We start from the raw sequence: 15,662 nt of genomic DNA, 5'->3' as shown, positions 1-15,662 counted from the left end.
ACAACCGTTAAACACGCGATCGTTATCAACACTCAATTGTCAAACTTTCAGTGAGCACAACGTTGGCACAGAACATGATAAATGTTTAGGTTGATAAGATAGAATACAACCTTACAGGTGTGTTGATTGTATGAAACCTCAACATATCTCAAGCTGAAAGTGTGGATTTCACACTGTTAATTTGATACTGAAAAAATCTGTAAATTCATAAAACTATCCTTGCTCTAAAGAGTTCCCGAATGATTAAAGGCTAATTGGAATAAACACAGTTATATAAAGACATATCTTCTCTTATTCCTGTCTCAATAGAAAACATTATCCAATGTCCGCTTCGTCTATTTACCGATCACATGAATGGTAATGATCTGAAGTGTATGCATGGGTTGATCTTATATTGCTTGACAAGGACCTTCTACCTCCCACCTGGCCAAAAAAGATTATGCTGTTTCAATTATATTATTATTACCTTTTCGCCTTTGTCACCTGTCAAACCAGTTTCACCAGGTAAGCCCTGTCAAAAGAGAACAATATTTTCAAAAGAAGAAAAATAGCTAAGCATTATTTCGAAATGTTCATAAAAAAAAGTTTGGGGCAGTTTTAATATTTTAAATTGTCAGTTTGCTAATATATCTAGTATATTAAAATCAGTATTTGCTGCAATATATTTCATTATTTAAATTCGAAAGTTGTAGAGCAAAAAAATACATACATTAAAACCAGGAATTCCTTCGTTACCAACGGGTCCCTGTGGTCCTTGTGGTCCAATAATCTAAAAATAGAATATAAACATCAATATACTTTGATTTTACTATGTCTTGTATTCATCATTCTCGGACATTCAAAGTGAATATTGAAATAAATCATGAATATACGTCATAATAAAAACAACTTACGCTTTTTCCTGGTTGACCTTGTTTTCCCGGTTTTCCTGGAATACCATTTGCACCTGCCAATCCATGTGGTCCCTACCAAGATAAAACTCAGAACATGTAATAAGCAACTAAAGATAAAAACTGATGTAAATGAATCAAGCAATGATAAAAAAAAATTGTAAATAGAACGTTTTCTGTCATTTGCTGAAAATATTTCACGGGATTTAAGCTTCATCCAAAACGTTATAAACAATTATTTCAAGCCGAAGGTGAGTCGAGTATAGTTTCTATTGTTTTATGATAACAATACATCATACAACTTTTTTAAGTTATAATGAGAAAAAATGTTAATATAGAACAGATTATGTTATTACCCGTTCGCCTGTAACTCCTTTAGGCCCGGCTGGTCCTGTTCTGCCCTCCATTCCCTACAATACAATAGTAATGCTATATATGCTTGGCAATCACATGAAATGTCAAGATTACTGTTGCTAAAATAAATTTGTGTAGTAACAAAGATCTGTTCTAAATATTGAAAATGGAATCAGTTTGCTATGTTACGTTCAATGTAGCCAACCAAATCAGATAATTGTAAAAGACTAAGGCATCTTGGCCAAACATGTCAAGTAAAAATAAAAGAAAAAATATGCTGCATGTGCAATAAGGAAGACAATAATGTCTGATATATAAGTACATATAGATATTATAAATCATTATAAAATACTCTTCCACTTACATCTGCACCCGGTAAGCCATCCATTCCAGGTGTGCCATCTTTTCCAGGTTCCCCTTGTGCTCCATTTATACCATCTCTACCTGGTATCCCCTGTGCTCCTGGCTTTCCCTTATATGTTAAACAAGATATTCAATTTTAAAACAATGCATCTCAATGTGATTATCCAATTTTTTTAAATGATGAATGCATAATGAAAATATTTGAACCTCAATATACACTTTTGAGAAAAAAATGTGTGAAATCTCTTAATTCTAAAATATACCCCGTTGGTACATTTCCCACACTCTTTGTCAAAAATCTATATTTGAACCATGTAACATTGTCAACTTTTGAAAATGCTCAATTTAGTATGTAGTTTTCTGTATTATTAATGAAAAAAAGATATATGTTTTTTTCATTCACTAATGAACGTGAAATAGTGAAATAATAATTCGCTTTTAGCAGCCAGTTTGGTTCAATTTTGTCAAAATAAGCTAAGAAACATCAATGATGAATTATTCACTTGAAAGTGAATAATTCGACCTCATTGAATCCGTATTCACGTGACCTTCAATTCAACCCCTTAGCTGGAGATGGGTTACGCATGTATTCAGCTATTAAAAGGAAACGAATGTCAACATTGAAAGTGAAACAATGATGAACCAATTCGTTGACTGATTCGATCCACCAAAAATCATTCCTATACAGGTAAAAACGATGATAAACATACTTTTTAACCAACAATGTGAAATCAAACAGACCTAGAAAAATCCAATTGCACGTCGCTTTATATTTCTATTTCTGTTTATGTTCATATCGGGTTATATGACCGTCGGCAGTCTCCGGAGGTCATCTCGATGATAAATTAGATGACGTCTAGACCAAAATACACACGAAATGCTGATATATATTATCGAGTCCATGCATTGTTAATTTAAAAAAAAAGAAGATTTGGTATGATTGCCAATGAGACAACTCTCCACAAGAGACCAAAATGACACAGAAATTAACAACTATAGGTCACCGTACGGCCTTCAACAATGAGTAAAATCCATACCGCATAGTCAGCTATAAAAGGCCCGAAATGACAAATGTAAAACAATTCAAACAAGAAAACTAACGGCCTGATTTATGTACAAAATAATGAACGAAAAACAAATATGATATACAGCAACAAAAGACAACCACTGAATTACAGGCTCCTGACTTGAGACAGACACATACAGAATGTGGCGGGGTTGCTTATTTAAGACTTTTTTTTATTTGGATATACGTTTTAATATCCTATAATTCAAATATGAGAATTTGAGTCAAATCGCTGAACATGAATTTGACAGCTAATGTCCCTTCAATACTTACATCAGAGCCATCCTGTCCACGAGGGCCACGTTGTCCATCAAAGCCTGCTTCTCCTGGCAGCCCTTGAATACCTGGTGGTCCTCTTGTTCCTTGAAGTCCCTACAAATTAACATTTTAATGAATTAGTCAACCCTGGATGAAAAAATTCATACAGTGCATTTAATTTTAAGTGATATTCATTTAAACGGTCGCATAAAATACGTTATTAATTCACAAAGACTTTTGTTATGGGATAAAAGAGAGGCAGAAAGATACCAAAGGGATATTCAAACCCATAAGTCAAAATCGAACTGACAATGTCATGTCAAAAAACGAAAAACTATTTAAAGACACAAAAAAAAAAAACGAAACACAACATAAAGACCGAGCAACATGAACCCCACCAAAAGAAAAGATTTCAAGTGCTCAAGGAGGGTAAGTGATCTTGCTCCATATGTGGTACCCGTCGTGTTCCACGTGTAAGTACAAACCAGGCGATAAATCTAATTAAGTAGGTCATATTCGATGAAAAAGAGGACGGGATAGTGGTAACGACAATTGGAACATATTCGTCTTACTATAGAAAATCAATAGAAATGTTGTGTTATTAATGAGGCGAAGTCAAAACGAGGATATTTGAGTAGTTTTTTTACTAAAAAAAATATTTCTGTAGACAATTATACTGCGGCATGCATTACGAAAAAAGAATCGAAAATATCATGATTAGCACATAAAGCGTGATCTTAAGGATAATAGTGGATAGATTAACAACAAATTTCCTCACTATGAGACAAAGACGGGTCTAATCAAATGTGCTTTCTCCCTCAATGAATGATAAAACAGTTTTTATTTCCAAGCATTATTTAAATGATGTGTTATTCATATAATAAAAGCGACTGACTGACATTCTAAATAACAATACATGTTATTGCAAACTTACATCCATTCCATTTTTGCCGGGTGGACCTTCAGGGCACACCATGTCACATCCTGGATCTGTATCCCCTCTCTGGATAAAAGGAACTGGATGTTAAAAAGAAATACAGCATAGTGTTAAAGTGGGTTAGTTGCTAGTACCGTCACCATCGTGAGTAAATCTAGTCGCCGTGTAGTTAGTATAGTGAATCACTCATATATAATCCGATTACATGAAGAAAAGCTTTGCTGAATACACATTTTTATTTTCACAAATACTTTATGATTATTGTTATTTTATATGGTGTCTACATTGGAACCATTGTTTTAGTTTATTTATATTTTTTTTATCAATTTCTTCTAACAATAATATCGAAAAATAAAGCATTAACGTTACATCGCAATAAATTTCCAAATTGTATCTTTAACTGTTAATGTTTTCTATTAACATAGGATACTGAAATAAATTGTTAAATCTAATGTTTTGTATTTTTATGAGTAGCTATATTTGCAAGAATGAGAAGCTTTATGAACACAAAAAGAACAAGAGTAGTTGATCTTTTGAATGATGTATTTCAAAATACTAGCATACCAAAGTAAAACATAAATTATAACAAGCAAACCAAAAATTTAATTACAGTTAAACTAATAGACAGATCAACTACTCCTGTTCAATTTGGTGTGGTACCTGCCAGTAGCTTGGCTTTACAGTGGTAGTGTCCGGTGCATTATAGAAAAAGACAAAATAAGTATTAGTGCATAATTACTGTACCTTATCTGCTTGATATCCATCCCAAAAATTCTATAGGAATAAATATAATACATTTTTACATTAAAATATTTACACAAAATCAGAACCTACAAGTACTGAACTGAAATATCAATCAATAATTATTTACGTATTCATGTGCTCACATAAGCAATATCAAACATACTTTATTTCAAAGAGATTTAAAAAAAAAAAACTTTTAATTCCTCTGACAAAAACACTTTACCAATTTAGCATTAAATTATGAAACAAATGTCATAAGATAATAACTGAAAACAGTTATATTCTGGAGTTTGTACATGCACTTTCAAAAGGAAGGTTGTTACCTTGACCAGGGGTCTATCGTAGTAAACCTCCTATTCGTGAAACTGTTTAACTAGAATGACTATGCTGTACAAAACTCTATCAAACCATATCCCACTTGTACAACTGTCATTCACAATTTTAGTCGTATGAAACATTACAAACAATAAGAATTTAACATGACAAACCACCAGAGCACTTAAATCTTAATTATATTTGAAAGAAGAATCTGTACAAAAGCCACATCGAACAACTTGTGTATCTTTACTGCTATAAGTGAAAGCTGTATATAACTTTTGTAATGTCTATACATCACGAATAATCAGATGAAAAGTTCATCATCTATAGTTACATTTGTACATAAATACCAAGGAAACTTCTTTCAATTCTTAATACGCAAGAAGGTCCTTGTTACTTAAAACAGACTGAGGATTGAAGTAGTTTATGATACAGACAAGTTAAAATTTCAGATTGCATTTTGATATAGAAATTCATAATAAAAAACTGTTCAATCTTACCACTGGATTTAGTTCATTACATGTAGCTCTAGATGGTTTAGTATAGTCACAGTGAATCACCATCCATTGTAAATCAAACTGGAAATAATAGAATAATTGTAACCTTTTTTTATAATCATGATACTATTATAATGTATATTCTCAATGAAAACAATCGAATATACATGAAACTGTATAAATTTATGGTACTTAAAAGTATAGCACAGAAAATAGATCTACACAAAATTTTGTTTAAAATGAACTATAACGTCGGTTTATAAATTGTTTTCCCAATAGCTTTTCAAGACTGAATAAGAATTGACAATGGAACGGGGATGTGTCAAATAGACAACATTCTGACCAAACGGTCTTCAACGCAGCAATAAAATACAGCACCCGGAGTCGGGCTTCAGTTGGCCCCTGAACAATAATGTATATACAATTGATTAGCGAACTAGGTTTATATCTCGCTTCACAGACCGTTGGACAAACTCAATCCCCTCCCCCCCCAAAAAAAACCTGTTTTTTTTTTCTCTTTTTTTCTATTATTTATCACAGAATTAATTTTTTCACTGGATTTGAACTTGTCATGAGCAATAAGATTTGTGCTCCGAGTGTAGCAGAAAGTGCTTATTATTCTGTAGCATCTGAGTTTTTATTGTCTGTCTTTTTAAATTTTTATCTGTTTTATGTACTGTTTTGTAGACTATTTGTCAACCCGTCTTGCTTTTGGCCCTTGTGTTTCTGTTCTCCAATTTATATCTTTAAATTGCCTCCTCCCCCGGCATAAAAAAATGTTATTATTACCATAACAGTTCTTGTTTTCTGTGCTTGTCCGATGACTATATTTCCTGTGTTATCAATTCTTCCCATTGTGCTGTCTAAAGCAGATACAAATGTATGTTCACAATCAAGAACTAATGTTATTTTCTTCCCTGTGAAACCTATGATTAATTTGTGCCACTTCTTCTGGAAAGCCTGTAAATAAAATAAAAATGGTGTACTCCATTTACAATCAAAGTATGTTTATAAACAGATTCAAAAACAAATTAAACCGATTGGCATCTTCAAAGTCTTGTGTATAGTAATAAAAATTGTTTATTCTGCTAAATCCTTGTAAAGTTTTCTTATCTATATTTTATGTAATTTGTTCTTTCTAATATAGGTAGTAAGAAGATTACATAATGTGAATCTATTAAACAGCATGTTCATCTCTATGTAATCATTGCTAAGCACGAGCCCCATATGGAATTTACTGATCCCGTGTATATCGTATTAGGTCACTATCGTATTGTGTAAAGAATTTTTCTTACCGAAGCATAATCTGCATTCTCTTATGGTTATGGCCTGTTATCTTTTTGAATTGAAGCTTGCAAAATCGAAAATACATTATAATGTTGGTAGTAAGAAGATTGCATAATTTGTATATATTAAACAGCATGTTCATCTCTATGGTATCATTTGTAATTACAAAAAAATCTGCTGTTTGTAATCTGTCAACATCGTATTTAAAATGTTTATACTCACGTTTCTGACATCTTTCTTGTTGAATTTAGCAACGGAAATCTTCCCATAGTTGTTCAAGTAAATCACTTGAATTTCTCTCCCCTTTCCATACAAACGAATAGCAAACTGAGTTTCCCCTCTGTTATCCTGAACGTCAACAAGGTCCCAAGTTTCACTTCGAGTTTTACTAGCCATTTTATAAGTTGAGATAAAAGAAAATTGCGCGGGGAATCCATCAGGAAAAACTTGACTGAAATATGATAAAACAACTGATATTCAATAAATTATTTAAGCAAAAATACAAGTCTTCGAAATTCCCTTTTATTATCTAAATACAACAAGTGTGGACACAGATCAGTGTCGATAGTAATTGTTTATTTATGTTAGTATGTTTGACAGTGTTTTCTCAACCCGAGTGTATGCATTGGTTGTGCCCCACCAAATGTTTCCGGAGCTATTCTGTATCTTTCTCATATGGTTCTATGTGAAACTTTGTTCCACTGTGATAGTCATTCTCAGGATTTTCAGACAAGTAGCAAAAGTTCAAAACTACCAATGTGCATGGTTCGACATTACCCTTTTTTTAACAACTTGCCCTTTGGGAAAGTAACCATAATTATCTAAATGCAACAAATGCTACTAAAATAGCTTGTAATATGATTCATACCTCGTAGAGACGGTCAGAAGATCGGCATCGGTACGACGTGATATCCTATATGCTTTTTGTCGAGGTGATGACCCTGTTTCTGTTCGGATACCTCGTTTTGTATTATGGTCATCAAAGTTTAAAGCAGAAATGAAATCGTAGGCTGAAACAAACGTCATATTATCATAGCTTGTTTTACATAAAACAAAAAAGTCCTATATGATGCAAATACTATTAACATACAAGTAGTTTTGAATAAAACACACAGAGAAGGTTTGTCAAATGAGCCAAGAAAGTGAAGCATCTTACAAATTTCAGGGAACCAAGTATATGCAACAGGTTTTGTACATTTAATCTGTATTAATCTTTTATGTAATTTTATCTGCTACTATATTTTCTGCAAAAGTGACTTAGTAATTCAATCGATTCAATCGTGAAAACACAAAACACAAAACTAGACTATGCATGACCTCGCAAAACTTAGTTATAGAATAATAAGAATTATAATAAGAATGTTTTTGTTACAATTAAGGGCCCTTGCTGGGCAGCATGCCATTTCCATACAAAAAATTACACTTGAGTTCTTAAAAACAGTTTTACATTTAAATGAGATATTAAAGTTAATACGATGTTGAAGTGCAAAAAATGACAAATATGATGTACACTTGAAAAGAAAAGTTCCACAACTCAAAACTTTTCGAAAAATTGAACAAAATATTTAATTTTTAGATATGTGCAGGTATCAAATTATATTAAAAGGTCATACCTTAAAAATTGCAAAGTAGACTGAGGCGATGGATGCCTTGATTTTGTGGAAAACTGATAAATATTTTTGTCAAGAATAGGAGGAAACTAATATATCCATGACTTATTGTCAAAAGAGGAGGACATAAAAAGTTCAACAGCAGCATGTATTTGAAAATCATATAACTAAGAGAGAAAAACTCCCAGATAATACCTACCAGGAGAATCTTCATCGCCTACGACGTTGTCTGAGCATGTTCTAGCAGATACAGAAATAAAACCTAAATGAAATAATATAACAATACAATATCTAAACATCTAAGTAACAGAAATATAACCTATATGACGTAATATAACAATACAATATCTAAACATCTAAGTAAAAATGGTAAACATGGAATATGCAAATGTATAATAAATGATATTTTACAAACCGATTATCGAATAAATGTACTTTTATAACATTTGTACATGCATGCAGACTTTCGAAAATGGAGATAGTTGAATTTGCAGACCAAGGGTAGACGATATAATATCTTGCACAAACTCAAAGAGAACCATCATATTACTAAGATGGAAGTCCAATTATATCATATAGCAAACTAGCACATTTTAGACACCTAAAAACCATTTTTTGTCAAATACCAACATGAGTTTATAATCTTTGACTTTTATTTTAGAAGCATATCAATAATGTTTTCAATTAACTTATGCTTCATGCAAACATAAATGCATTGCATTGACATCTTACTGTCTTAAGATGGGGCTCTATGTTGTTTCAGAATAAGTATATAGATAACTTGGTAGTAATTGTAAATTTCATTATACCATCGGTTTATATATGTGGAAACTGGATACTTAATTCATTTTCTTTTCATTTCCAGTTGCTTTTGCAAAATAAACGATAACTCTTCATTTCCATAATTATTTCAAGTTTTCAGGTTGATATAAGTCATGGTCGAAGATATTTGCACTTAAGCACCCATGATTTTGTTGTTCATGTAGTCTAAAATATACAAAATCTAATTTAAATATTTTAGTGATAATATTTATTAATCAAGCCATGCTCTTTGGTGCTTGATGACAGATAAAGCTCGTGCTGAATATACCTGCTGTTAATCACAAGCGAAATTCAAAATGTATTAAAAACAACTCTGTTTGGTTGTTGCGTTGCACAACGATATTCTTTAATCTAGAATATAGTAGAGTTTTTTTTTAAATACTATTAATCAGAATAAATGTTATAAACAAGAATTTCATTTCTTTTAAGTTTTAAACATTTACGATAGATTTACCAGCTGCGTATCAGTATATAATTGTGCAGCTCTATAAAGATTTGCAACTATTATGTGGTTAAAATAATGATCTTTCTACTTAACCGCAGACAGTATTTCAAAAATAAAACTGACTTTGGAAAGAGTTCAAAGAAATCTTATCAGTGCACTTGTGTGTTTGCCATTAAGTAAAAATTGTCAAATCAGCAAAATTAACAACAAAGATTTACGAAAAACTGTTTTTTGACTTTTAAGGAACTGGTCACAAATAAGCTCACTAAAATGGCATAGAACTTAGTTAACGAATAACCGCTTTGTGAACTATTAAAGAACCTGTCTCCTGTCTGATATTGACCACAGCCATTTCATCCCCTTTTGAACGGGCAACAACACGCTGAAGGTGCGTAAATATTGCCAAGGATGAAAGTCGAAAACTTTATAAAGTATATATTGCTCCCTCCTGAATTTGAAATCTCACATTCATGTGTCCAATACTGTCAGACATATAAGATAATTTGCATTTGTCATTTCGTATATCTTCCTCTAAGCCAGACCTTTTCAGGATTGTTACTAGTATGTGTATATAGGAGCAAAATGGAACGGAAAGTGATCGAACCTTAAGTTACTTCACTTCACGAAGGTTATCATATCGATATTTGCACCACTCGAAATTCGAAAAAGAGATAAGGGGACGACTATTTGAATGGGGGGAAACGTGGGGGGGGGGGGGGGGGGGGGGGGGGGGGGGGGGGGCGGGGGTGAGTTTTGGAAATAAATATCCTAGCGTGGTAAGAATTGAAAAATAATCTTGCCTAAGACAAGTTAAAAATGAATATTCTACCCCAAAAAGTGCAGGAAACAGTCGTGTACACAATTGAAACTAAATAAGTTGACCTAGCAACAGGTGGTATGTGGGTGACTCAGTTCAGGTACAGAACAAAGTAATTTGTACGTCGTATTGACATGATGGCATGGCGTCGATGATGATGTCGTCCGGTTGTAGTCACAATTACGAACTTTTATCTGACCGTTTTTTGTGTGTGCATATCTATATTTTAACTGTAAGCATTGTCACTATTGGAAAATTATTTGATTTTGTGCATTCTTTTCCCAACCTTCTCTAAAAAAAGGACTGAAAGGGGGAAATATAACAGTACTAATTTTAATATGCAAATTACTGTTTTCATCAGTTTTTGCAGTTTTATCTTGTATTTTTTTTTTAAATTGACATAGCGATATTCGAGGACCAATTGGACCAACTGAACCCATTTTACTTTATTTCTAATTATTTTTATATCTTTGAATTTCTAATAGAAAAACCTGCCTTCAATTTTTAGTATTATTTATTGGCAGTGACCGATTTCAAAATAGAAAAAAGCTAAATATTTCGATCTTCAAGATTTTTGTCATAATATTCATTTTGAAATTAATATACACTTGTCCAACTTTGTTAAATAGACATGCTGTGGTTCAATCATGCTGCACCAGGCGCAGCTCTTTATTTATTCAAAAAGGTTAAGAAAAACTTGTTAATACGTGTCAATAGTAATTATAAAAGTTGGAGATAGTTGAGATGTAAGGTGATCCATTTGGCCTGTTGTCTTTCAAATGAGTATTGGTCATAAATCGTTTTGATATATCCGATTGAAGACAATGAGCTTTAATAGAGTCAATGAAAGCCAATAAATTATTTTAGAAACAGTAAACTCATACTTTTCAGCTAGTTAAGCACCAAAAGTTTCATTATATAGAATCGAAATGTCGTCACAAGGGTATATTGTTACTTTGCTTGTCAGTCTAAATTAACTTAGGAAGGACTAATAGTGGGAAAAAGTATTGTTTAACATTAATATTCAATTAACTCTTTGTTACTGTATAAATAAAATAAATGAATTTGGGTGAATGTTTGTGCTTAAATAAAATAAAAGTATGCAACCGCGTTAGTGCAAAACTTCATTATTGACTTGTATATAAAAAAAATCCTGCGGCATTGCACCTCGAAGTTTTTTAAAACGGTAAAAATTTGAGGGTTTTTTTACGGAAAAAATCCAAAATGTAAATGGGCGCTCAGTCGAACGGTTTGGTATGGATATGTTGTGCTTAATAAAAAGCACAAATGCAGTCAAGAGTTTGAAGTGTATATTCTATGCGTCATACAAATCGCCTTTAATTTGTGTCTGATTCTGTGTACTTTATGTTGTTGGTTTGCTGTATAATCGAAGTTTATCCCACACCTCGTGTTCTTCATATTTCACATTGTTATGTCTTCTCGGTTGTTTATATAGTTTTTTTATTAGATATAATGTCTGTATTTACACGCTGAATGTGTTACACCGTATCATTATAATTGATGAAACCGAGAAGTTAGAGCCAACAGGATAAAAAATAACAATTCATTTGAAATATTTCTGATTCTAAGACGTTAATACAACAGTTATCAATTATAAGACAGATATAAATACAAAATCATTGTTCCAAAAGTTAGTGCAAACCAAAAGTATGAGAATAACAATTCTGCACTCTTTGGTATAGTATAGAATTTTAACAATTGCAGCTGTCCATGCCGATTGTAGGCACACGTCTCACTCTCATAAAACTAATTCCTATGTTAATTTGAAAGTTCATACTAGGAGCGAACATATCAAATCATTCTAACAATCATATTTGACAGCGTGCATCTATATTATCAATGTAAGCCGTCAAGCTCCAGACAAAACTCTTTGAGATTTCAATCTGTTCTACCCATCTTATTCGTAGAACATGTGTTTTTCTTGTTAATGAATGTTATCACTCCCTATGTCGAAGGTTGTTAAAAGAAAATATAAAGTTTGAACTTGTATGCAAAGTTACAAATCCTATCCTTTTGAAATATTAACCGAAAGAATAAAAAAAAATCAAAAGTGCGTCTAGACTGATATCAGAAGTAATAAATATTAAAGTAAAGTTTCCAACAGCAAATCATATTAAGTGACAACGATACAATTTAACGAGAAATAACAAGCTGTCATTTCCCATATAATGGACTATAAAATTGAAAGCTATTGACAACCTAAACGTTTTAACAAATATAATATCAGTTTAACTATTATGTTTTTCGTTTCAACAGTTAAATATTTCAACAAGTGTGAAAATTCAAACTCATTGAAGAAACTAAATGCCGAACAATCGGATAAACAGATATCCTTCATGTTAAATTTTCCGCTTTTCTTAACAAGACTTTGGTTAGTTAATTGAAATAAACACGACAACTTAATTCTACTTACTTATACAAAGGACTAGGACGAGGAGGTGACTTCTCCTACACAGGTGGATACCCATTTGGTCTGTAAGTGAAATAAAAACCCTTTTAACTTCTACTTGATCTCACGCAAACAATTTCCAATTCAAAGTTACAGTTTACAAACATATAATTAGTAATGTGTTTAAAATACAAAAAAATATATATTTCAATAAAGGAAACCCGTAATTAAAAACTATCAAAGTAATATTAGAATTTATAAAATAGTAAATGGATATATATGACAGATTAAATATTCTGATATTGAAAATGAGAAGCATCCAGCTAATCAAATAAGTTTAACAATATTCAAGAATTCCGAAAAGGAAAAATATCATTTCCTAAGAAATGTCTTTACATTATCTGCTATATCTATCTGTGTATATTTGCAATTAATTTCTCCTTACCTTTTTATATGAATATTTAAGATTTTCCCTCAAAACAGCATGTAAATTAATCCAATGAATCAATGTTTGATAATACAACTTAAGAACAAGCAAACTATCTCTTCACAGTAGATCCACAACGATCACTATTCCATGTCACAAACCCTTGTCACCTACTCTGCAAAAGAGGTAGCATTTAATTCTAATTGTACTATTTATAACTGTGGGTAACATAACTTCGTACGCTGATTGGACAATATTAAATCAAAGTCAAGAAAATCAAGCTTCAATAATTATGAAAAAAGTAACTCGAAGCAGCATGGATGACTTACTCGAAATTGAGAAGTTCAAACATTGATCCTTGTTGAAGATATTACAGATGACTTAGACAACCTTTGAAATTTAAGCTTTGGCTACGTTCTATTAAAATCTATTGACTAATCGTAACATAATGTCCCCGTTTAGTATTAATATATATCGGCAGACAATGTTACATGAATTGTATGGTAAAATACCCATCAATCTAATAGGTTTACTAGCCAAAGTTGTACACTCTTTTGAAGTTGTAGACAGTTTATTTTTGCTTTAGATGTGTTTTCAGTATAAATACGCAGAATAGCGTAATAACATAAACATACTTTTAGTTAGGTCAACATCGTAAGCATGTTTACTGCAGAGCTAGCCGGAAATTTTCTGTTTGATGAATGTTTATTTAATTGACAAGTAGTGAAACATATACTGATGTCTACGCTGTCGTCAAAATGTGCACAAACGTCTTCATATCATCTCCGTATCATCTTCCTATAAACCTCTGATACATCTTAATTTACGCTTATTATCACTAAATAGTTATGTTCCTTCCCTCCTTATCTCAACAATATAACGGTATTTTTTTTTATGAAATCAAAGAAATTTGCACATTTAAAACAAAAAAAAATCTAAGTAAACTCTTTATACGTGCATCAGAAATCAGTGAAACAGTAATTGCAGATCAAGAAACCATTATAAGAAAAACCGTAGTTATTTATATGCAGTTAAGTATGCACTTGAAGCAAACATCTTTCAGACAGTTTTGAGAAAGATAATGTTGTTTTTTTCCTTAGATAATACATGAAAAGGATAACAGTAATTACCAAAAAACTCAGACCTACTGACCACCAACACCCAACGCCTCCGAGAAAATAGACGTCAAACAAAGACAAATCAGGAATATATTTTTTAAGGCGTGGTAGGAAAGTGTCATATTCTTTGAACGCGAAGAAACCCTTGTAACAACTCCTATTGTGACCTATCACGACAGCATTTCTGATATTAAAGTAAATACCGATTTTCTTGTCGACAATCACACAAAACATGTTTAACCCCGCCGCATGTGTGCGCCTGTCCCAAGTCAGGAGCCTCTGGCCTTTGTTAGTCTTGTATGTTTTTTTTTATTTTAGTTAATTTATATGTTTCGGAGTTTAGTGTTACGTCCATTTTCATTGAACTAGTACACATTTTGTTTAGGGGCCAGCTGAAGCCCGCCTCTGGGTGCGGGATTTTCTCGCTGTGTTGAAGACCCATTGGTGGCCTTTGGCTGTTTTCTGCTCTTTGGTCGGGTTGTTGTCTCTTTGACACATTCCCCATTTCCATTCTCAATTTATTCCTTACCCCTTCATCTTGGTTGGACCACCCTGCAAAAGTTATGTATTTGATAAATTGTTTAATGTGTTCTCGTCCTGAATAAGTATACAAAATTGGTTAGTTGACTTAAAGCAAATAACCATTGGGCAACCAATCTTCACTCAAGAGAACAAGTGATGAGTTCTGTGTAGTTCAAAAACTTCTTCTGCCTAAACTCGAAAGATGTTTTTTTTTTCTTGTCAGGGTCTCCATAAATTATTAGTTTTCGTTTCATTCTTCAATATGTTCATTGTAGTGCGTACGCACGTTTGTCAGTTTGATAGAGGGTTAGGTTTTTACTGTGCGGTACAAATATTTATCCGCAATTGACGCGCACTGAAAATTTGACAAAATACTTGATATTGCAACATTCAAATATTGTCAGAATATTATTGAAGATTACATGAGGTGAATTGTCATCTGAACGGGGATGTTATTTTAACGACCAATGTGAGATTGTCAAGTTCTTTGCGCGCGAATTAGAACACTTACAATAACTATTTGAGGGTCACAATGTCTACAAGAAATTATACAGACTAATTTAATAAGAAATAGAAAAGTATGTCCATATTAATTAAAATAGAACAATTAGACAATCACAAATTCAAGATAGATAACAAAATGCAGGTCAATTATCTCCTCCTGTTCAACATACCCTTTTTTAGTGACAATCCAAATTCCTTGCCTTTTATTCCGGTCGAATCACTTTGCAAAACCTACTATTTTGATTTATTTTTTAATTTGTTAGTAAGGCACAA

At 32.2% G+C, this 15,662-nt stretch overlaps 1 protein-coding gene across 4 annotated transcripts in view; it reads right to left on the bottom strand.

The window, feature by feature from the left end:
- The window catches only part of LOC127706021 (collagen alpha-1(I) chain-like), a 40,772-nt gene extending 27,323 nt beyond the window's left edge, over window positions 1-13,449 (bottom strand). Inside the window, exons 1-15 of one of the 4 annotated variants that reach the window (XM_052210415.1) lie at window positions 13,264-13,449; window positions 12,843-12,902; window positions 8,524-8,586; window positions 7,583-7,724; window positions 6,937-7,165; window positions 6,217-6,387; window positions 5,431-5,508; window positions 4,613-4,642; window positions 3,866-3,934; window positions 2,947-3,045; window positions 1,609-1,716; window positions 1,247-1,300; window positions 894-965; window positions 710-769; window positions 467-511 (exon numbers count right to left, since the gene is read on the bottom strand). In XM_052210415.1, coding sequence (XP_052066375.1) covers window positions 467-511; window positions 710-769; window positions 894-965; window positions 1,247-1,300; window positions 1,609-1,716; window positions 2,947-3,045; window positions 3,866-3,934; window positions 4,613-4,642; window positions 5,431-5,508; window positions 6,217-6,387; window positions 6,937-7,165; window positions 7,583-7,724; window positions 8,524-8,586; window positions 12,843-12,897 — 1,275 coding nt within the window. In that variant the 5' untranslated portion in view covers window positions 12,898-12,902; window positions 13,264-13,449. Of the gene's footprint in view, window positions 1-466; window positions 512-709; window positions 770-893; window positions 966-1,246; window positions 1,301-1,608; window positions 1,717-2,946; window positions 3,046-3,865; window positions 3,949-4,528; window positions 4,643-5,430; window positions 5,509-6,216; window positions 6,388-6,936; window positions 7,166-7,582; window positions 7,725-8,523; window positions 8,587-12,842; window positions 12,903-13,263 lie in introns of those variants that run through there. The other 3 variants (XM_052210422.1, XM_052210427.1, XM_052210438.1) reach the window with 3 other exon arrangements.
- Between the last annotated feature and the right edge of the window lie 2,213 nt (window positions 13,450-15,662).

This window comes from Mytilus californianus, unplaced genomic scaffold (genome assembly GCF_021869535.1).
Source record: "Mytilus californianus isolate M0D057914Y unplaced genomic scaffold, xbMytCali1.0.p SCAF_1, whole genome shotgun sequence".
NCBI lineage: Eukaryota > Metazoa > Mollusca > Bivalvia > Mytilida > Mytilidae > Mytilus > Mytilus californianus.
Note: the sequence above shows the minus strand (reverse complement) of the source record. Positions and strands in the feature narration are given on the sequence as shown.